This window comes from Homalodisca vitripennis, unplaced genomic scaffold (assembly GCF_021130785.1).
Source record: "Homalodisca vitripennis isolate AUS2020 unplaced genomic scaffold, UT_GWSS_2.1 ScUCBcl_1460;HRSCAF=5126, whole genome shotgun sequence".
NCBI lineage: Eukaryota > Metazoa > Arthropoda > Insecta > Hemiptera > Cicadellidae > Homalodisca > Homalodisca vitripennis.
The window spans coordinates 52,411-77,057 of record NW_025777590.1 but is presented as its reverse complement, the minus strand read 5'-3'; the positions used below and the strand labels follow the sequence as shown (position 1 = coordinate 77,057).

General features: G+C 33.2%; 1 protein-coding gene across 1 annotated transcript in view; it reads right to left on the bottom strand.

Moving 5' to 3' along the window:
- LOC124371466 (fibril-forming collagen alpha chain-like) overlaps nucleotides 1-24,647 on the bottom strand; it is a gene marked incomplete at both ends in the record, with an annotated part of 81,324 nt that overhangs the window by 8,038 nt on the left and 48,639 nt on the right. The window contains 9 exon segments of the mRNA XM_046829798.1: nucleotides 689-814; nucleotides 1,301-1,390; nucleotides 5,236-5,451; nucleotides 12,155-12,424; nucleotides 14,904-15,037; nucleotides 15,506-15,766; nucleotides 23,507-23,528; nucleotides 23,530-23,598; nucleotides 24,005-24,058. Of these exon segments, the coding sequence (XP_046685754.1) occupies nucleotides 689-814; nucleotides 1,301-1,390; nucleotides 5,236-5,451; nucleotides 12,155-12,424; nucleotides 14,904-15,037; nucleotides 15,506-15,766; nucleotides 23,507-23,528; nucleotides 23,530-23,598; nucleotides 24,005-24,058 (1,242 nt within the window).

Here is a 24,647-nt window from a genome sequence, read left to right as displayed (position 1 = left end):
ATTCATTTATATTATTTGTGCACCCGTGTTTTAAAATATACTTTATGAGACTTTTATTTAAAGGTGACAATTATTTGTACAAAACTTTCGAAACATACTATTACAAATTGAAACAGTGTATTCGTTTATTAAAAGTTTAACTTTCATCTTATTTTGCCAGGGTATTGGATCGCTGTCTTCAATTAGTATAATTTTTTTAATGTACATTATGAGCATATACACTTATTTTCAGTGCTTCACTTCAATCATTGGTACTATTATTTTGCTAAGGCTGTCGATTTCAATACTGTTGGCAGCCAAATCTTGTATTCCACACATTCTGATTGATATAATACTTTTCAATGATGTTCCATTCTGCGGAGACTGCAGATGTTTCATTGAAAAAGTTTTGAAATTTTGAACTTGATTTCCAGTCCTGGAAACTTGTTTCATAGCCGTGGATATTATCGAATGAGCAACGATAATTTAATACGTTCTTGTTAGTTAAGGAATTTTCACCTAAATTGTATACTTGCTATTTGTAGCGCATATTCCTTTTTTGTAAAATATACACTGTTTTTGTAACACAGTTCAGTCGTATGTTAATAAAAGAAGCAAATGAGCTAATAAAGGCTCGAGTGTGTAGAGGTCACCTCTGAGGATGCTGAAACGTTATTATAGACGGTAAGTAATTAAAAGCGTCTCTCACCTGCAGACCGGGCAGTCCCTGAAGTCCATTCAGGCCTCTATGGCCCTTAACTCCTTTGGCACCAACCTCCCCTCTCTCACCCCTGGCCCCTTCCGGTCCCGGAGGTCCTGGCTTCCCTCTTTGTCCCTGTTTGAAGGAAAACAATCAATTGACTTTAGAGGTAGTAAGTCATCTTTGCGTTTTACAACTAAGCTGACTGTATCGTTAACCTCTTTTAATGAGAGAACCAATAAAAAAGTGTCTTTCTGACAAAATAGAAAGCTAAAACAGTAATTTTTCCTCCGTAGTTGAGGTAAAATTTCATTAAAATGTGAAATTTTCTTAAAAAATAGCATTGCTTGAGTGCCTTAAAAAGAAGTTTGATTATTAAATATGGCAATTAGAAATAAAATAGTAATTTATACTAAATTAATTAATCTCAGTTAAAAAGTTTCGATAAAAATTAAAACTAATATTAAATTAACCACTTAATTGAGCTAAAAAAAATTCAAAATATTTTAGTATGGTAGTCTATTTTTATCTTTCTTATTCGTACAATTTTAATACCTACCGCTTTAATAACTCAATTTTTAAGAACATTTAAAAGTAAAAAAATAAAAATAAGATACGTACAATCGGACCCTCGACTCCTTGAGGTCCTGTTTCTCCTCTTTGACCCCTCTCGCCAGCAGGTCCTGGGGGACCCGAAGAGCCTGGAGGACCCTAAGAGAATAAAGAAATTATGTATTGGTATTTCATAACTTATAAAATAAAAAGAATCAAACGTAGAATCTGGAACAAGGAAAAGGTTCTGCTTAGCAGTTTTAAATCAAATAAAAATAAGTAAGTAAAAAGCTAGTTAAAAAATAGTTAATGCTAGCTTATACTACTCTAAATGTAAAAATTCTATAATGGATCACTTGAATTCAAAACAATGATCAATTTCTACTTCTGCTGATGTACTTCCAAAATGTATTCGTTGAATACCCCCTAACTAAAGCACCATGATATCATTTTCCAATGTTCCGTATACCGTATAGAACATTTGAGCAGTCTTAAAAACATTCAATACCTATGTATAAGCTAAATATATTTCACTCACATTGTCTTAAAAACGGTGAGGCCTTAGACCATGAAACTAGGCAAAAATATTCTTTATAGGCTTTTGCTGTGTACTATGACAGGGTTTTGGAAAAATGTAACCTGTGGGTATGTTAAATATTTTAAAATGTGTTTATATGCAATTTTATGATTGAACTGACCATTCCTCACAACATCTTTTAAGCGTGATAATTTTAATATCAATGGTCATTGAAAGGATTATCTCTTATTTTATTGAAAAGTCTTCTTTAAACTTGAATACGTGAAACAATTTGGCATTTGTTTTTTGAGATGGTTGAAATTATCTTCCCTCGATAACCGAAGAAAAACACACAATTTATGGAAGCAAGTGATTTCACCTGAAGTTGGTTCCTGTTACCTAATGGTAAAAGTTTATTTGGGCGTAAATATAAGAGTATACTTTACCCTGGAAAACTTATTCATTCCCGCAATTACTTTAAGGGAATATTGTTATATTTAGTTAATTTATTGCTCGGAAGCCTAAGGTAAGAAAAGTTCATAGCAGTCGCGGTTGTATCATCTGGAGCCGCGATTAGACATGGTGGAAAACTGCACATCTGGCTTTTAAGTTGCCTCTTGATGTACTGATTCAAATTTGAAACAATCTAGAAAAATCCAACTCCGCCCAAAAGTTCATCTAGAACGATAGTCTGGAACGTTGGCCCATAAGAGAGGATTTGAGGCTTTGGACAGGACACTCCAACACATACTGTACGTAGCTGCATGCCAATTATGGTGGGATAATGTTGATGGATCTCTAATAATGTTGCTACGAAATGCCATCCCTCCTAAACTATGCAATGGCTCAAGACTAAAAGTTAAAAATTTGCACTTAAGTTAAACTCTGTTTTTCAGTGAACACAAACGATTTCTTCCACCGCCAGTTGTGTGGGGCCTGCTCTCGAATAAGTTCTACTGATATTCATGGTGAATCTGCAAAGCGAGCTTGAAAAATATGTTGTGTACAGGGAAGTTTCAAGACAGTAAACTTCCAAATATCAATCGCTAACTCATTTATTACAGTATCCAGTGCATAGCAATAGTTGGCACATAAAAAACTAAGTGAGACAATTTTATGTTTTAATCCCATAGTAAGCATTGTTTATTAAACTGAATGACCTTAAATTATTTTATAATGTTCCTAAAAATTTGTATTTTTACAGAAGTGACATTATAAATTGTCATATGGAAACTTTAGATTAGCACACAACAAAACATATATCAAACATAATCATGAGTTGAGAGGTACGAAATAGGGTTATATAGGAACACAGCTTAGTTTTTCGAGGGATCGGTTAACGAATTTGTTTTAAGGTAGGAATAATCAGTTGTGCTAGTTTTGATAGATTCAAAATAAAATGGTTGTAAAAGGTTTAACAATACCAAACGATATATTTTTACAGGTCATATATTTTTTAGCCTCGATCAAATTAAGGCAATCGTCAAACATGTAAATAATAGTTGTGCTACTTATTATGAGATAAATAGACTAGAAACAATAACTTTCAGATCATTAATCATGATCTGAAAAAGTTTTTTAACAACTTTGGAAAGGTTTAATGGAAACTTCATAACTATCCAGCTTCATAATCGACCGTCATTATTTTAAAAGTGTTATACTGACTTTTTTATTTGGAAATGTCCCATGATAAAATTTGAGAGTTTTCATCAAAGATTTTTAGTCTACTTTTAGACTGATGAATCCTTTTCCTCACAAAAGGGCTGGGGTGAATTCCTAGAACATTTTAAGATTTATTTTTGTTACATTGTGTAATAATTATGGAAATAAGTTAAATCAATCAATCAAAAGCCTTGATCATATATTTTCATGAAAGTAAATTAGACTTATTGGCAATTCCCGCAGATATTGCATCTATTTGAAATGCAGACTGCCCTTCGGTCCTCACCTTCTAATGCCTTCAGAATGTTTCGGAAATGCGACCTGAACAACTGTCTTTGATATGCTAAATAGCTCCAGTTGTTGAAAGGGAATGGGAACATCTTACTCAAAACTTTGCCCTTTGAATTAAAATTCGGCTACTTGTAAACACGAATAATTTATCAGTTCAAGGGCATAGGAATACTTCATATCTGAAGGTTTTATATCTAACGTGAAAAGTATTTAAATTATCATTACAGCCCTAACTAATCGTCTAAATTAAACTTAAAATAACAGACTTCATTTATAATAATAGTGCTTCATATATATATATATATATATATCTATATATATATATATATATGGAGATGTATTTGTAATAACATGGCTGCTTTTCGGAACTTTGTTGTTTAAATGAATTTTCCTTTACATCTTTATTAACAGTTATTAAATGATCTTTAATGGCCATAGAAAGCTGTTGATCCTTTTCTCAATAGGAGTATATTATAATTTCCTTTTTTGTTTCAATGGTCCTTATTTTTATTATAACCTTTATTTTTGTAATCACACTTATTAATATAACAAAAGTAATATATTTAAATATTAGATTCCATAACATGACCTTGAATCATTGATTTTAAACATAGTGTGAAAAGCTGCAACAATTTCACATTTTCTATTTTGTTAAAAATTACCATAATCCGTGTTTATTTAGACCAAAACGTAAACGAAACCTTTATCATGAAGAAGTTTAATTCTTCGCCTTAAATGCTTACTCTGGTTATCCATAGAATAGTCCTGCATTGTACTCATATTGAAATGAATCCAGAATAGATTCAACAGATCGAATGAATGAATAAGTTGTTATTATTATTAATTCCACTAGTTTATAATTGTATTTTAATCCGTAATATATCTACTATTTATTCTTCTACGAATTTAATACATGTACCATGAGCAATAAAGCTATTCAATTCTGTCACTATTCTGTTGTACAGCAATAATTCGCAAAATTCCTATTTTTGAGTTGGCTATTATGTATTTTTGGTTTCACAAAACTCTGGTGCTGAATTGTGGAAACCCGAATTGTTATCGTAATTTTCATAATTATGGAATTTCCTTACGAAATTATAAAATAAAATACTGCATTCCTTTATTGCATTTAATACTGCACTATGTAGCAATACAAAATCTATGACTAATAAAATTATTTGTAGAAAAGTTGGGATGGTCATTCGGCACAAAATCGGGTACGTAAACTGGCGGTTGAACTCTGTAATTATATTGTTCCGCTGTACAAGACTTAAAAATAAATAACTACAATAAAGAATTTATTTAGTTGAATATATGTTAAGTTTACTTTATTCCAGCCAGTTCAATTTGTTAACTTAATTTTATTTGTTATCTTTCTAAATGGATTTAAATTTTAAAGGTTTCTTAAAGCCTTTTAATAAGACTGTGGTATTAAACCGGTAGTTTTATCTCTAAACCAAACTAACCGAACACGGTACATTGTAGGGGCTATGAAGACACATGTTTACTTTGTTGTAGATCTGGAACAACTCACCATAAGGCCAGGGGCTCCAGGTGGTCCAGGATTGCCAGGAATTCCTACAGGACCCTTGTCTCCAGGCCGACCTGATATCCCTGGGGGTCCCATCTTCCCACTGGGACCTTCAGGACCTTGTTCGCCGAGAGGTCCTGGAGGTCCTGGGTTGCCCTGAACACCCTGTGGTCCTGGAGCTCCATCCGATCCAGGTTTACCAGCAGGTCCTGTTTCTCCCTGAAAAGAGACAGTTTCTTGTCAGGTCAGATTCACTTACCATTACTTAGACGAAGATATAATAATCACTAACGTATAGTAATTATATACATAAATACTAGATTATACATATATATTTTATGTCTACATATTGTTAACTGTGTAATTTGATTACAATAGTCTACCTAATATTTATTACATTACCACACGATATATATTAGTGGTAATAATTCATACTTTATTCGACACTAATACTTTTTGTCATTGTGATAATCGTCTTTAATTAATCTGTTTATGGTAGACAATCTAGAGTTTTCAAACGTATACTGATAATTATAAACTGATTTTTATAAACAACCTATATTTGAGGAAAGAAGTCACCATGTATATGATCTTGAAAAGTAACATACAATGACGACATATACCATCTATATCATCTATATTTGGTACATGGCTCAATGTTTATCTTTGGTCATTAACATACATGTATGTTCTTGACTACATACACTACCGTTTTCAAATTCGCTGCATAATAATATATACATTTAGTATTTATGTTCTGAAGGATTAAACGTAATTATAACTTTGCTAAACTATAAAATTATTCATACAAGTTGTAAACTATATATTGAAGAAACACTCTAGCTGATAATTCAATATAAACATTTTCAAATTCAATATTTTAACATAGATAGGAGCATGGCAGTTTTCGGTAAAAGCCTAACACAAGTTCGATGCAATTGTCCTACCAGGCTTATAAGGTGTCATTTTTTATTCAACAATGTAAGTTATATGACTTGCAACAAAGCCTTTTATCAGGGTTTATTATCTCACTAGATCAATCATCATTTGTTATTTATAGACTTTTAGCAGAGTTTATCAAGGATGTATTATTGATACAATATTTATTATCTTGCTGAATTAATTGTCAATTTTTTGTGCATTCAATCAAAAAGTTTTAGCAGGGTTTATCAAGGATGTATTATTGATGCAATATTTATTATTTTACTGTTGTTATCATCGATGTTTTACGATTTCATTCAAATACTTTTCTTTTAGCAGGGTTTATTACTAGTAGTATTTTCATTTATTTACCATATTTATTATATCACTGATTACCATCATCAGCGTTTTATGCTTTCATTTAGCAGCAGAATGAAAGAGAATAATTTATGACTTTAATCGTGTATTCTCGGATTTGGATTTAATGGTTGTGTAAATACAGAGAGGTAGTCTGCTACCTTATTTATTTATGTTTTATTCAAACGTTTTATAAAATGTACAGTTACAAAAGCACGCAATGCAAAAGAAATGTAAATTAATGAAGATACATCAGACGTTAAAAGCATTTAATCAGGATAATCTAATTTTGTTATGACTTTTATGCATACATTAATCAATAAAACTTCCGGTAAATATATATTAAACTTTTTTAGTCGAAAAGTGATGAAGTATAAGCTAAACGAATACCTTCCTTTTACCTTTTGGTAACTTTCGTTGCAGTTCAAATAAATAGTCCACGAGGAGGTCATGGTAGTCATAAAAATGACAAGGGACTTTTGAGTTAATTTAAGCATGAAAAATACAGGAAAACTCCCAGGCATATTTGTTTAAAATGTTGTCCATCATGTCTGTAAATCTTATTAAAATTATATTCTTTTCAAAAGACCTTTTACGTGACAGGTTTGCAGCCTTATTTTATTTGTCCATAAATATTTCATCTTATTGCTTAATGGTGCTTATTTTCATATATGTTTAAAATTATACCAAGAAATGTACAGAAACCTTAAGTTAATTTTACAATAAAACTCTAGAAAGATTTGTAATCGGTTCGCTTTACAATTCGGTTTATTTCTAGCCTTGCGCTGTAAGGCTAGTCAGACAGAGGATAGTCGTGATACCAGTGTGATGTGCACACAGTATCGTGTAGAGCCTGACACCACAGAATGACACTGATAAAGTTAGAGCATACAAAACACAGTCTTGCATATGAACATACAGGATTACTGGCGAAACCGGTTTATTTCTAGCCTTGCGCTGTAAGGCTGGTCAGACTGTGTGATGTGCACACAGTACCGTGTAGAAGCTGATACCACAGAAGTTGGTACCACTGATGAAGTTGGAGCATGCAAAATACACTTCGAATTTAATTTAAACCAGATATTCACACAACCGCGCATTCGTGCTTGTTTTAATAAGACCACCACACAGGATGCACCAAAAAGATATTTTTTTAAACACAATTTTTTGTAAAACATTTTATTATAAGTACACTCTATTACTCTGTGTTACTTATATTGAAGGGATTAATAACAAGCGTAAACAAGAGCAAATGTAGAACATTTGTCCCCACTCGTTAGTTATCTGTTCTAACTTTTATAGTAACCCTAACAAGGATGTTTCGAGTACTACGATATGAGACGTAATTACTTGATCATATAATCGGCTTGCTTTCTGAACCATTTAAATTTTATTGGTTACACGTTCAAAGTTTATAGATCCTTACTGTTGAAATAGGTCAAATTGTATGCAAACCGTTAGTGTAACTTATATAGTACTACTCGAGTAATACGTACTATTAACAGTGTATAAAAGTCGTAGACAATACTACTTTATACAACGGTCATATCATGATAAACACAATAATCTGTAATAACGTCGGTTACGACAGGAGCCGGGAGTAATACAAGTCACATCTCCATTTAGTGTTATACAATAACCCTAACAACACGACTATCTCAGCTCCTGGATAGCTCAAGGTCTATAAAAGTTGTTTGAACAGCGTGTTAGTACTGATGGTTTCCATGATATCCGTATCCGTTCCAACTGGTTTACTGTTTCTCAATCTAAATATTCAATTCTAAATTACCTGTAGGTTCCTCTGAATTAAAAATTTAAATAGTCAAGTTTTAGATGTTTTAATATGATATACTTTTATAATTGTATATTTTAAGTTATACAACATTAAATATACATTTTCCTTAAAAACTTCCTCATCTTTGTTCATATATCAAGTATAGTAACTAAACATTCCATGGAAACAAAGTAAGAAATAAAATTGTCTTGATTACTTTTTTTACATTAAACCCCAAAAAGCCCTAATAAACAAATCTTAAAAGTTTTTAGTTTCTATACATATTATACATATTGGCTGACTTTTAGCGAAGCCTTTCACTGAAGAGGCTGGACTAATTTCATTTCTGTCTGTCTGTCTATTGTAAGACATATGTAATTATTAGTAAAATAAAATTCATAGAATCGATGTACAGATAGTTGCTGGAAAGGAAGTCTTGTATTACAATTCGAGACAAACATCCTCCGGATGTAAGTGGATACGCACATCCGCCCAGACACCGATGGTGAACAAACAGGAAATGCTTGCTTAAGCAGCGGAAATGCTTATATAAAAAAAACCGTGCGACGATGTAAGGGGCAGCCATGCTGATATGAAAAATTTGGTACTCACCAATTATGATGGAGAGATTTGGCAGAGGCGTGGTCATGAGCTGGCGGGAGAATAACATCAAAACTGAAGAACAAGGAGGAGAGAGGGAAGTCGAGGACGGGATTTCGAAAAAGGAAGTTCGGGAGTGCTAGTGCTTGTGTTCGTGTGCGGAAAAATATCTCTAGGCGTAATAAGTGTGAAGTGAATAAAATGTAAGTAATTTTAGGAACTTAGTATATATCAGGGTTCATTAATCATTTACAATTCCATATCTATTTAAATGTTCACAATTTCAAAAATGTAAATTCATGTAAATGTTTAGCTATTTTAAAAGAAAGTTTCTCACGTTAGTCCATGAACTCATAATTATTGCAACACTACAAAATTACTAGTAAATGTTATAATAAATTAAATTAAAAATAAATTGTAATGAATAATTTAATATTAAATATGTCTTCAAAGTATTAAGGTATTAAAACTTGTGCTTAATATGTCGGTTGACGCAATCAATTGTTAATTAAAAATTTTAATCAATTTAATGAGATGTTGTCACAAATAAAATATGTGTTGGTTCATTTGAGGGTATTGTACTGCCAATCTAACCTATTATTAAATCCTCTCACAGCAGCCTTTGCTCATAATATGTCACAACCTTAATCTTAAACTAAACCAAACTTAAAAACCTTACACTATACGTCGTCTTTCCGCACGAGATCTCGAAAACTGAATGAGCTACAGACTTGAAATTTTGCATGAAGCTTGATTGCAATATGAGAAACACTGACTTCGATGATGGTGCATGTCACTTCATTTGTTTTGGCTGAGCGTTAGCGAACCTTTTACCTCATGGGTGACCATGATGCTAACGAAAATTTACAGAATAATTACATTTGTTTAAAAAATCAATACTCCCATAAGAGATTCGAATATGTAAAGTATTAACGCATGTAGCCTAACTATCTCAACAAAAATACAACATCATTTTATAATGATTTTTACTTTTCTGTACTTAAAAAGATCAGAGTACAGTTATGTGAGTTTTGAACATGTGATATTTATATTTCTAGGGTAAAACGAAGAATAACAGAATGGAAAGTCAATATGAAAGTACGGTGGCAAGATTTGATTTTAGCGCATTCGCGTTGTAGTGCCCTCGCTAGCTCTCCGGAACTGTTATTATTTTAACACCGCTAAGAAACATAACTTAATGAACAAAATTATGGATGTATCATCGTTTGGCTAAATATCCCGAGAAAGTGGTTACCCATAGATTGTTTATTTTCCATGAAATTTAATTTGTATATAGACAAGGTGTTCTAGGATGGTGCATACCCAACAACGGAATTTGTCTGAGCGTATCAATTTCTGTTCTGTATGGTTGTATGTCTGCCTATCTGTCCGCAGGATATCTTGAGAATGAAAGCCTGTTACGCGGCATGTGGTAGGTATATGTGTAATAATGTTGAAAGAGAGAGAATGAAAGAGACACAATTCTCACTGACGGCTAGGATAGAACCCTCTGGAGACGCCCGCGGTGTGAATTAATCCCCGAATCCCTCGGCACGACCCCTAAAAAAGTGTTTTGGGGTTTGAAGTCTACAGTCAACTGTAACGTCCTGGCACAAGTGATCGTTTAGTTGCAGTGTCGTAAGCTGGTAAATATTCACTTATTGTATGACCAAATAGTGGAAAGTTTAAAAAAAATAAATCACAAATATCCGTTTTTGTATAGAATATTGTACATATTTTACATTTTATATTGTATTCTTGTGACACGGGTAAAATGAATTAACGTTTAACGCATTCCTCATAACTGTGGTGAATTGTCATTCATATGTATCAATTTTAATTATATATGTATATATAGTTGTTAATATTTGGTGCAATATTTTGCTTGTATAGCAATTGCATGGTTTATAATATTATATGTTATAGTTTAACATCAAATATTAATGTAATATTTTTAAATATTACATATATATATATACATGTGTGTTTTGATTTTTACCTTTGGCCCAATATTTTATATTTGTAATATTTGCTTAGTGTACATAAATATATGGTATATACGATTTATTAAATAATATATGTAATCAAAGAACACAAACTGCTTATACAATCTGTAATAATGAATATAAATAGAGATGTTACAGAAGTTATTAACAACAAAATCTAATAACATAAGACCTGTTTTAACCCTAGATTGTGTCTGTAGTTTATTTGTGACTCTGTTCAAAGCAATTCCAGAGTAGTCCGGAAACCAATTTATTTGTATTTAACGAACATTTGTTTTTTAAATCTATAGAGGAGTACTAAAAAGATAACTCGACAGGCAGCTATGCTAGTTTTGGTAGTAAAACTATGGCAGGAAATCGATTAAAAAGTTTTTCAATTAAAAGTTTTTTCTAAATTTAATTATTAATTTGAGGCGTAAAACCATTTGTCAAATATGAAAATAATAGTTATACAGCCTTAGCCATAGAGATAATACAATCGAAATAGTGATTTTCGAGTCTTTTGTTCATGTAAGATTGTTATTTTGAAGTGCGATAAGTTAAAAAAATAGTAACCGTTAAAAACGTTACCTTGGGCAATGTTAAGTTAAATTATAAAAATTAATAAATGTAATTATAAAATTATTATACAAGTAACAAAATAATTTAATGTTTTTTTATTTAAAAATATAATAATTAAAAATTTAATTTATTTTTTAATTTAAATTTCAAATATTCTTTTATTATTTTTTTAATGTTTATCCCCACTAAACCTCGTGTAATTTTGTGATGATCCGTTTCACACTAGTCTCTCGACTCCTGGGACAGGGCACGATCACGCCGCACTAGTCATATAACAATAATTTCTCGATCTTCTAGATGAGGTTATTGCAGCTGTTTACCACCATTTTTGATGACGTGAATAGGTGAAATATGCTTATTCACAAATGAAAGGTCTTTCACCAACATTTACTTGCAAAACACTATTTTTATTAAGTTATTTTCTTCTGGTACCTATACTAAATATCATATTTATAACCAAACATTTTCATACTAAAATCATTAATATATATTTGTTTACTATATAATATATTTAATGAAAGTACACCTAAGACATATTATAAACATGTTTATATCGTGCGTTTATCTAAACAGTGACATTATAATTCAACGAGACTGGCAATACTTAGGAAAATATACAACCATAGTTGTAGAAAATCAGCACTTCTTAAAACTTAAAAAGAGTGTGAATGTGTCAAAAACTATACATTGAACAATAACGTACCGGAGCTCCCCGTTGGCCGCTGAGACCGGGAGGTCCTGTAGATCCAGGAAGTCCTGGTAATCCTCTATCACCGGGAGAACCTTGAGGTCCTGCGGGTCCTGGTCCTCCAGGAGGGCCCTCGCCTCCTCGCTCTCCCTTGATCCCGTCCAACCCCTGAGGTCCCGGTTGCCCCATTGGCCCCGGATTGCCAGGTCGACCAGAGTCTCCTGGGATTCCCTTGATGCCAGGAACACCTGCTGGTCCCGGAGGTCCTGTTGGTCCTGATTGACCCTGGATATAAAGAATGATTTAATTTTAGGTAATTCTATATTTTCAGTGATTTATACACTTCTTCCCTTCAACAACTGATAAGCTCACATTATATATATATATATATATATATATATATATATATATATATATATAACGATATTTTTTGGTAACCATATTAATCTTTAAATATTAAAACCATTAAATGTGTACTCATTATTTTGTATATATAAGTGTCAACTAAATGTCGTCTTGAAACATATACATTTAAATAACCACATAGTTTATTTGAATAAGTTACATAGACTAAAGCAATCGTTCAAAATGTATATGCATGCGATATTTACTGTATTATAGGATTCACGCATACTACTATAGACTTGTAAGCGATCGTTTTGAACAACTATGTAATTAATATTTATTATACTTTTAGCCTCGAGTATTGTGTATTTTTATGACGTCAGTATGGTGATAATTATTATAGAATTGGAAATCCGTTTTCTAATATATGGACGTCTATCTTCATTTCCATGCCAAAAGTGGCGGTAGAATTTTCAACGGGCGGTAAGTTTTTTAAGTGAGAGGAAACTCAAGATAACTTTATTGTATACCAGCAGTGAATGCGTGAACAGAATAAGGAAGCAAATATTTTGACCTACATTTAATCTGATGGATTGCCAATTAACTGGGTTTCGTATTCCAGAAATAAGACATTCTTGGAATGTATTAACACGTGTGTATCATGAAATAGTTGAAATATAACGTTCAGTGAGTAGTGTTGTTTCTTTGGCATTTATCACTAAAATTACACATTATCCTGCTGATTCATGCCATTTTAATTAGTCTGTATATTCGGTCACCAATCCAGGCGAAAATTATAACACAGTGCAGTACAAATATACATTCAAAGATCAAAGCAAATAACTCTCAGGCAGGATTGGAAATACAAATGTCAAGAGTCTTGATTGGAACTCGTTTTTATGGTCTTTCATTTACTGATCTTAATTCCAATCAAAAGCTCACCTTGAAACATTATATTCAAATAGTTAAAATAGTTATATTATGATTAAAAATGAACCTATATATAACATAAGAACCATGTAGAACGAAATATGAATTAATACAGTCAATGACATTTTTTATTTCTTTTTTTGTTAATTCATTTAAATTATGTTTTAAATGTGTATCTTCATTTATCCTTCATTAATAATAATAATAGGTATGTTATTTAACACACACCCTTAACCTGCCTGATTATAATTGTTTGATTATCTTTCTACAAATAAATATAACATTTTTATGTTTACTACGCAATACGCTTGTGTAATTTTCATGTAAATAATGAATAACGTTGAAAACAATATACAGTACTTAATTTGAATTATTAATTTCTTTTTAATTTTTTCTACATTACAAAAATGAATTTCTATGTGGCATTTTAGTCACATTTATAGTATTTATAACAACTTTATACTTATTCTACTAAATCAAACGTTGCTGGTACTGTAGGGTATTGCATTGATCAGTAATTATCAAGAAGTTAAACAAACAAAAGGCGTATTTCTTATTTAACTTCTCTTTATGTGGATTTATTTTATTTTTAAGGAGAGTCCGATTCCCTTTTAAGCCTTATTCTGTCCGTCCTCGTGGGCCACTGGCCTGTGCGAGGATCTCGTCAAAGAGGGAGAGAGTCGATACAGTACAAGGTTGATAGTACTGATAAAAAGTGCAAAGATCTGCAAAGATCACAGACAGGATTTGAACCTGCGTTATCTCTAACTCGGACGCAAAGTCCCTGACAGCTCTGCCATCAGCAATTCAAATACCGCTCGGATATGCTTGTATACCGTAAATAATTTGTTAATTTCGAGAACTTTAACTTCCAACAAGATATATTATACCAGTAAACATACCAAAATGTTTTGATAGTCCATCTAGCCCAAAATAGTTCGATACCTCCCAAATTTATTTAATTAGTATGTTAACACAGATTCTACTGTCACAATATTTAATTATACATGTATGTACATAAAACATAAGCAGTTGAACTGAATAACTATTCCTTGTTCTACATATAAACTCTAAGTTATTGTTTTGTAATGTTATTGCATCACGATAGTAAAAATGAAAATGGTATCATAACTTTTCTGAACGAGGAAATATATAAACATGTGTGTGTGTGTGTGTGTGTGTGTGTGTGTGTGTGTGTGTGTGTGTGTGTGTGTGTGTGTGTGTGTGTGTGTGTGTGTGTGTGTGTGTGTGTGTGTGTAAATAAACATAATAAAGAATAACTGTTTTAAAGCCCGATTAATATCATTAATATAATAAAAGAAAAACGTGATTAAAGCTGATTACAACAACAAAATTATTTACTCTATCTCTAAATAGCCAAATCACGTATGTGACTGAAAATTGTAATGCACAATAACAGTGTGCGCTAGTTATTGTAATAGTGTAAACATAATTATAGTATGATCTATGGATAGTTGAATGTACACACCGCTTGTCCCGGCTCGCCCGGTCGTCCAGGTGGGCCCATCAGTCCCTGGTCCCCCCGGGACCCCGCCTCTCCTCTCGCTCCCTTAGCTCCGGTCAATCCCACAAGTCCTGGTGGACCCTGCTCCCCAGGACTCCCTATCAACATTAATTTTTATTGAATTAGATTTCCAAATTTCAATTCAAAACGGCTGCAATAGAGCAAGGTTAATGAACGACTATGGGCTTGGCGTCACGAAAAGCTCTGCAAATTATTGTAACAATTAAAGTTACTGAAATTGTTTAATAAGAGGTAACACATAAGATTGTGACTGTAAACAAATACTTTTCATAAATATTTTAGACTTACAAAGAAACTGCACAAGAATACAGAAATTTTATTTATTTTCATAAGCATTTTTATTCTTGAAGCATGAAGTAAAATTTGATCAATGCGACGTTATAAGGATAAGTGAAGAAGTTATATTACATATAAAACACGGATTAAGTATATCAACAACTATAATTAGTTAAATTTATTATACTTTACTTCAAAAATTCGTTTAAGATGTTTTAACAATGTGGTCAGTATTTAGTAAGAATGTTTCCTGATAAAAGAGATCTTACCTGAAGGCCCTGGGTTGCCTTGCTCTCCTTTCAGTCCGGTGAGTCCTCTTTCGCCCTTGACCCCTGGTAGTCCTACCAACCCCTGCGGCCCTGGGAACCCTTGAAGGCCTTGGGGTCCAACGGGACCTCTCTCTCCTGGGTTGCCCGTCGCACCAATTTCTCCCGGCGGCCCCGGTTGTCCTGGATCCCCTCTCTCAGCCGGTTCTCCGGGAGGTCCTTGAGACCCCAACGGACCTGGAGGTCCTCTTTCACCTTGTCTTCCTAAAGAGTATTTATTCTTGAAACTTTAAGTTCAGAACAACAACTACAAGAGAGATATTAAGTATTGAAACGCTAAATATTACTTTTGCAAACCTCCCCCAAAGAATCATACTAAATCGGTGTGCAAGTGGTATCAATAAAAATTCCATGTATTGATCAAGGAGTAAAACTGTCTACCTCTCTAACACAACTTGTTCCTTTATTCGGTTATCAAGCTATAACTGCGCGTAGGGACCTATGCGGTCTGGATTTTTCATAGACAGAGTACGTATATTTTAATGTAGCGTTCAAAAGTAGTTACACCGCTTAATTCAACAGCTTAATTAAATGTTTGGATTATCCTATGACGACTATTCCTCTCTCGGAGTTTACACAAGGTATATTCGATAAACCTTCAGTCCCTGACATTTCAAACCATGACTTTGAAATATAAATTTGTCAATCAATATTTTTAATACACTATTGTGTTAAAAATCTCCCGATTTTTCCAGGAAATTTATTAAATAGATAACCTTCAAACAAAGAAAAAATGTTGGGTTTTTTTCAGATTTTATTTACACATGTGCAAGGATCATTGTATCTTCTCTCAAAATGTGGCATTTCAATATGTATCACTACTGGTGATGGGGATAGTGATACACTCAGCTGGTGCTGGGAGACTTACTAAAGCGAGCCTAATATTTTCCCTCACAATCCTCTAAATAACGTTCTTCAGTATCACCCACAAGTGATGTAGCCATCGACTCCTCTGATACTGTCTGTAAGACATCTTCGAGTCACTCAGTGAGCTATCAGAGACATTGTGCCTACTCTTATAACAGTTTCGCAGACGCCGTGAAGCAGCCAAACAACCATTCAGTTTCAAATTATTGTACTATTCCTCAAAAACCTTAAAATGGTCATAAAAATAAAACCCTAGGAAAAATTTTCAATTTATTTTTATTTTAGTTATGTTCATATTTTTTAAGGAAATAAAAGTTTATAGAAGCGTTTTAAGGGCAATGCTTATTAAATGCATTCCGTTTTAAACATAATTTTTGTATTCTACTCAAAACCTTATTTGGCTACACCGAATATCTTAAATTCTCAGTTGACTTTTTAGGATTCCAAACATAACATTTCTCTAAATTGGTAACATTTCTTTAAACAAAGTTAGAAAGTATTTTCAATTTTCGAACGACCTGACACTTAAGCTCTCGGCTATCAATGCGAGCTACAGCAGCACCTTTGGTGCTGCCCAGCTTTGATGGTGACGAATGAAAAACATCCCTCGAGGTAGTAGCTATTACATAATCATATTCTAGAGGGTTGATCACAAAATCCTGAAAAAGACATCGTTTTTATAATGAACTCTAATACGACCCTAAGGTCTGTAGGGATAGTTTAGGAGTTGCGGGCACGTAACAGATTGTGAAACTTATAACTAAACATACACAAACTAGTTCAAGTTTCAAACATCATAAAGACGAATAGGGAATACCAATGATACAAACTGTGCCAAGCAGCTACCAAGGGATTGATTTTACGGTCGGTGGCGCAACCTACCAACAATCAGATTACCCTGGAGCCTACGTGGATTTTGGACATTTGACGATTGGTAGAGCAACCTACAACCATCAGACTGCCTTGGAGCTTGTATAGAGTTTGGAACTTTGACGATTGGTGACGCAAACTACCAGCTTTCAGACCACCCTGGAGTATATGTGGAGTTTGGAAATTTGACGATTGGTAGAGCAACCTACAACCATCAGACTGCCTTGGAGATTGTATAGAGTTTGGAACTTTGACGATTGGTGACGCAAACTACCAGCTTTCAGACCACCCTGGAGTATATGTGGTGTTTGGGCCTTTGACGATTGGTATCGCAACTTATCAGCTTTCAGAGTGCCCTGGAGCATATATGCAGTTTGGACCTTAGACGATTGGTAGCGCAACCTACCAGCTCTTAGACCACCCTGGAGTATATGTGGAGTTTGGGCCTATGACGATTGGTAGCGCAACCTACAACCATCAGACTGCCCAGGAGCCTATATGAAGTTTTGACCTTTGACGATTGGTAGCGCAACATACCAGCTCTCAGACCACCCTGGAGTATATGTGGAGTTTGGGCCTTTGACGATTGGGAGCGCAACCCACAACCATCAGACTGTCCTGGAGCTTATAAGGAGTTTCGGCCTTTGACGATTGGCAACGTAAAGCTACCTAATATCAGAACGCCTTGGAGCTTATGTGGAGTTTGGGCCTTTGACGATTGGCAACGCAAAGCTACCTAATATCAGACCGCCTTGGAGCTTATGTGGAGTTTGGGCCTTTGCTGATTGACATCGTAACCTGTCGATTACCACATCGATTTGCTATATCGAAATACATTTTTTTATTTGCTTTATTTAATACAGTTTCAGTTGATTAATTTGAATAAATATTCTCGATTAAATAGTAATACAGAAATAGATAGTTATTCTTAGTTAAAAGACTAGATGTGTCTTTGTTTATGTTACATCAGTCTATCTGTTTTATTTTGTCTCTTTTACTTCAGTTGTGGATAAGTTGTATAAATAGGATAGTTTCATTTTTTTATTAATTTTCTAGTTTATTATTTTGTTATCTTAACTTCGGTATCCAAGCTACAAAAACACGTATCTTCGTCTCCGGCAATAACCTTTCAAAGTTTTAATAGCACCGTTCAATATCTAAAAAGGAACCCAATTATATTATAGACCCCCTAGACATTGTTACTATTTGTAAAGGGTTTTTTATTCTTTTGTATTTTATTCCGTTCCAGCTAATTGAAACAAATGAATGGAGCTTCAAAACAGGCACAACCTTTGAGGTCCTAAATAGTCCATTATTGTTTTCTTTTAATGGTACTTATCCATCTTTTTCATTTTATCTAAGTTTAATCTCGAAAGTTTAAAGTCGAATCTGAGACGAAATTATCAAACTCATTGTGTTTTAAGATAAATTACGTCTGATCAACTTACTTTTTCTTGATTTTATTGCTTTTCACTCGTATTTTTATTTTATTTTATTCTTGTGAAAATATCAGAATTCTTTTATTATTTAAAAAGTTGTTGAAAAAGAAAATAAAACATTCTTATACTTAGTGTCAAAGACCTGCTGAACACTGGACTGAAGAAAACTGAGTCGTATTCGCTTTGATACAGTTTGCCAACTAAAATTTCAAAGCTGAATTAACTCAAATGAGTCGAAACGTTAACTTATGTATAAAGGCAAATACATTGGTTTAGTTATCAAATATTACTTGTTATTGTATTTTGTATACCTATGAATACGTACGAGTTGTGTTGATGTCCGGAGGATGGTATCAATTAGTTCTGAAACCTGACGCATGACTGCGCTACGCAACTTGGATTTTTACCGTTCCAATATTTATTCCCTGAACTACTTGAGCCCTCACTCTACATATGACAGTCTGAGCGCTAACTTGTTCTTATAGCACTGAATTATCTATATCTTGTGTAATTAAAACAATCAATTACTGCTAACACCGAATCATATTCGTTTTGAAACTGTATGTTGTCAAAGCTGTAACGACTGAAATAAATCCAAATATAAAACCTTATATTTTATTGTTCCGAGAAGGCACATTTACACTAACTATTTTACACTAATATTATTATCATATATACATTACCAAACCCGGGAGTCTTTAGCAACCGATAAATTCTCCCAGGGGCCACCCTTGAGCTCTTCCACAGTCAAATGCATTTGACACCATAATGTATTTTAAACGACCATTTAAATGATTTTACTTGTAGTTGCTCATTTAGTGCCCTCAAGAAGCTTGATAGTTCGTGTTTCTGTAGTCCAAATGCCGATGGCTATATATATATATATATATATATATATATATATATATATATATATATATATATATATATATATATATATGTCTACGCCCTGTATTAGAATCCTTTTAAACCGACGATATGGGACTATTTCAGATACGTAGAAGCAAAGCATAGTTAAAAATTCAAACTTTCTTTCCACGACTCTCTGGTTTTCAATGTGGCCTGATTTCCCAATGACAGGCTTTTGAAGGTTACAAATTCTGTTTAGTTTATATTTTGCATAGCTGTTCTAGAGTCTTATGACACAGCTTAAATGGAGGTGTATTAGAAAAATAGGCCACATTAAGACTTACGGAAAACAATATCTGGCAATATTACTCAAGTATGATATGCATGCCTGAAACAACCCTAGAACGCCTTTCAGTGAATGCAGTTCATTAGAGGGTAATCTAAACCTCGATCGAAGGGCATGCCTAGGATTTGATGATGGCAGTGACTATAATGCTCAAACAGACAGAAACTACATTTTCCCTGCCCCTTGAGTAATAAACTTCGCAAACTCTCAACAAATGACGAATTTACTTTAATAATTAAATATATCAATATAACAGGTACCTTAAAAAGCATGTACTTTTGAGCAATCACTTGTTTTACTTGCTTTTTTTAGTTTATGCTTTTATTCGGTTTTATAGCCGTGTTTATTTATATTAATGTTCATATCTCTCCAGTACTGTTTGAATTATATGAAACTTGATGAAAAATACATTACAGAGTTTCTATTTATAGCTCAATAACCATGGTGCCTGACAAATAAAAAGTTACTATAATATGAAAATATAACTCTTAGTGGCATAATCAAAGTTCCATATGCCTTCCTTGAATGAGCAGATTTTCATTTTATAATTGGAATCAATAAATTTTCAATTGCTAAATTTCTTACAGTGCAATTACAATAATTCGTTTCATCTCTAAAAACTCGCCTTTTAAATTTAGGCTAATGTACCTTAGCAGAATTTGCATCGTAGATCCGTATCGTCTGTATTCGAGTCGACCTCTGTGCAGGGTATTTCCCGCCATTGAGCATCCGTTGCCAATAATTCCTTTGTAGTAGGAACATAATCGATGGGAGTTATCCTCGGATAGTGACGTATTGAATCCCTTAGAAGGTTACTGTATAGTGGCAATGTGTGTATCATATCGAATATCGATATAGTAGTACACGATACAAGCGAGCACGATACGATTTCGGTACGTTACATCGATACTCTTGTCTACTTGTGTGCCACTCGTATCTTTCACAATTGTTTGTGTATTGTTGTTAACTGTTGTGTTTGTGTTTATTTTTTGTTATGACTATTTTCTTGTAACAATCTTGGAGTAGTTTTGTATTGTAATCGATTAGTGTCACACTACAATTGGAACTCGATTCATCGAAAAATCGATAGTGACCCGATATTCCACGCGTACAAGACGACAATATTTTACTATAGAACAGATTACTATATATTTATTGGGCCAGTTAGCTTTATGTTGAACTAAGATGTGAATTAGATACATTAACGTACCGGTATTTTCTTTTATATTTAAATAAACGGTATGTTTATTTTTCATATAGAGTTGTTCTCGTGAACATGCATCACTCGTTTTAGATTTTTGCCTATCTTTCATCACATTTATGTTGTACATTTATGTTTCGATACTGTTTTAGTAGAACGCCAGTTTTTTAGGAGTGGATTCATGTTATTCCTAGACATATATTTTGTTGGTTTCTACCCCACTGATATTTTGATAGAGCTTATAACGTCAAGCCTTGACAGTTTTTTTCTTTGTTTATAATTATTAAAAAATAACGTGACTACACGAAAATTTCTATACTTATTCAGGGTGGTTAAGCTAAGTCTAAATAGGCTAAGGTTTCAGTCAAAGTGGTCAGTTATTGTTGACCCCGTTGTGATATTGCTTATCTTGTTGAATCCTCATTTTTGCCATCCATCAATATAAATCATACTATGTAGCTTATTTTTCATTATTGAGAGGAAATCGACTGGGACAGCTTTATCTCTTAGCAACAAACTAAGGATTAAATTCAGTTTCACTTTCAATACGATTTCAGATCTTCTCAAACGTTTAAGTGGTATTACTAACACAAAAACTGTATGTCACAAAAAATATACGTTTCGAGAACTAGAACCCATCCTCTTCTTCAGGGGTGAATATAAGAGTGGATAAAAATTAAAACTGATTAAATTACAGATACAAACAAAATGTGTTTTTCTGTGTATGTCTAACAGTATGTGTTAGGTTTTGATGCCTGTATACGAGGACACATTCCAGTTCTTGAAACTTACTGTTTTATATTTTTTTTAAACTTATATGTTATATATTTTATAACAATGAACAACGTCCGGAATGCCCTGAATCAATATTAACATTATAACATCGCTTTCAGACGATCCAATGCGGCGTTTAACAACAGTGAGGAGTATTGGGAGTGCCGATGGCCGAGAGGTCTAAGTTGATGGACTTTGGGTCTGAGTTAGAGATAACGGAGGTTCAAATCCTGTCTGTGACCGTTGCACTTTTTGTCAGTACCATTGATCTTGTACTGTATCGACTCTCCCCCTTATTCTGTTTGATAAGATCCTCGCACAGGCCAGTGGCCCATGAGGGCGGACAAATAAAAAATAAATAAATATTCACTTCCCTTGTCTCAACGGAAAGAGGAGTTTTTTAAATTTATATTCAGTTGTTAAATACAAGTTTTATCTTTTTATTGTATTATTATTGTTCTTCGAGTTTGACTGCCAAATTCTCCTTCATTTCTGTTCCATCCAAGGTTTGTTTATCTTTGATGGCCATTCACATTTTCACTTATGCTGAATATAGTTCTTGAATGTGATCCTAATCAAAAAGAGGCTGAGGCCTTTCTGAGCCAAGAGGATGACTAACACACTGACACAGAATTCTCAAAATGTGCATTTAACATAACCGTTCATCACTAGACCTAGACATTTTAGACAACGACTTTGGAACCCACAAACAGATTCAAGATTCCATTAACTTTTAATAAAACTTTCATTTGTAACATACAATAGAACTATGATATATTATGAACACAACAAAAAACAAACCATTATTTGGATTATTGGAAAGAAATTATCTTTATAGCCAAGCCTGTGAGTGAATACAACCCAAAGAGGAATACAATATTTGCACTAACTAATACTAACGCTCAGTGTTGTATACTTTAGATCTAAAAACAGTATTGAATACTTCTCTTGATAACGTGTTGGAAAAACCTGAGTAAACTTTTTCTTTGGCCACAGAAGGGATCGTTGGAATTTTGGAATGTTGCATCATACAAAACTTTCGCAGAAGTTAGCAGTGTTGTAGAATGAAATGAGAAATGACATTATTTAAATGGTGGAGTTAAGACTGTTTTAGCCCTCTCTTCCACTCAACCTCGAGATTTGATAAACACTTGTTTAAAAAGGATTAATGACAATTACTTAAAACCTAAACATAGATCGTAGTGCCGATGGCTGAGTGGTCTGAGACGTTGGAATTTGAGTCTGAGTTAGAGATAGCGCAGGTTCGACTCCTGTCTGTGACCGTTGCACTTTTTATCAGTACCATCGACCCTTGTACTGTATCGACTCTCCCCCTAATTCTGTTTGATAAGATCCTCGCACAGGCCAGTGGCCCATGAGGACGGGTAGAATAAGGATTAAAAGGGGATCGGCTTCTCCTTAAAAAAAATAATGATCGTGTTGTTTCTTTGATTATATTTATATATATATATATATTATGCCTGATGGCCGCTGAGAAAAATTACCTGTATTCCGCTTCGTTTTCATAATTTTCTGTCAACGGTTTTTTAATTATCAATAATTCAATGTTTGACAATGTAACTTAGCGTATATTTTACCTTCTGGGCCTTCCGGTCCCATTGGAACCTACGGATCCTCTATCTCCTTTGTCTCCTGGAGGGCCGGGCATCCCCCTCAGTCCGGGCAAGCCCTAAACAGTGAAATTTAAATAAAGCGTGGATTCAAAAATTTTATTCTTAAATATGTGTTTTCTAATCTTAACATTGTTTAAAATGTAGCAAAAGCCGTTAAATACTTGAAATGCAAAATATTATTACCTTATTGATAGTGTTTGTGATTTTAACCTAATCCAGAAAATCAGTAATGCCATAGAATGTACGTCACTTATGTTTCATACCCTATTCAAAACACATAACTGAAACATGTGTAAATTTTTATACAATTTTCGATAAACAACGATTAAAACTTTTAAAATATTATTTTATTTATATATTGTAATAATTAAATATAGTTTTATGTTTCTATTTACAATGCACCTTAGTGTAAAAATAATATTTATTGATAATGCTGTAATATACAAATGTAATATTACTTACCACAAGTCCAAGTGGTCCAGAATGTCCCTTTTCACCTCTGACCCCAGGAGGTCCCTAAGACAAAACGTTACAAAACAATAAATCCTCTATATAATATTAGCTTAGCATATCTTATTTGATAATAAATAAAACGTTTGATTGGTAGCGCAACCTACCAGCTCTCAGACCACCCTAGAGTATATGTGGAGTTTGGACCTTTGACGATTGGTAGCGCAACCTACCAGCTCTCAGACCACCCTAGAGTATATGTGGAGTTTGGGCCTTTGACGATTTAAAAAACAATAAATCCTCTATATAATATTAACTTAGCATATCTTATTTGATAATTAATAAAACGTTTGAAATCAACGGTTATTGATCGTTGCATTTGAATATTAATTGTATTGCGTTGTAAAAAATTGGAGAATTTTAAGAGATTCGATAAGAGTATTTTACATTTTAAAAAAGGAAATTACAAAATATTATTTTATTTGAGGTACGAGTGAACTAAGATGTCTTAAATATTTACAATTTGTATATATTACGCTTATCTTAAATGGTAATCAGATGTAATATAGTGAACGTTAAATTAAATTAGTTCGTCATTTTTTAATTAATATTACTCTGTAACGTGAATTAAATCGGAACATCTTATTAGTAGTAC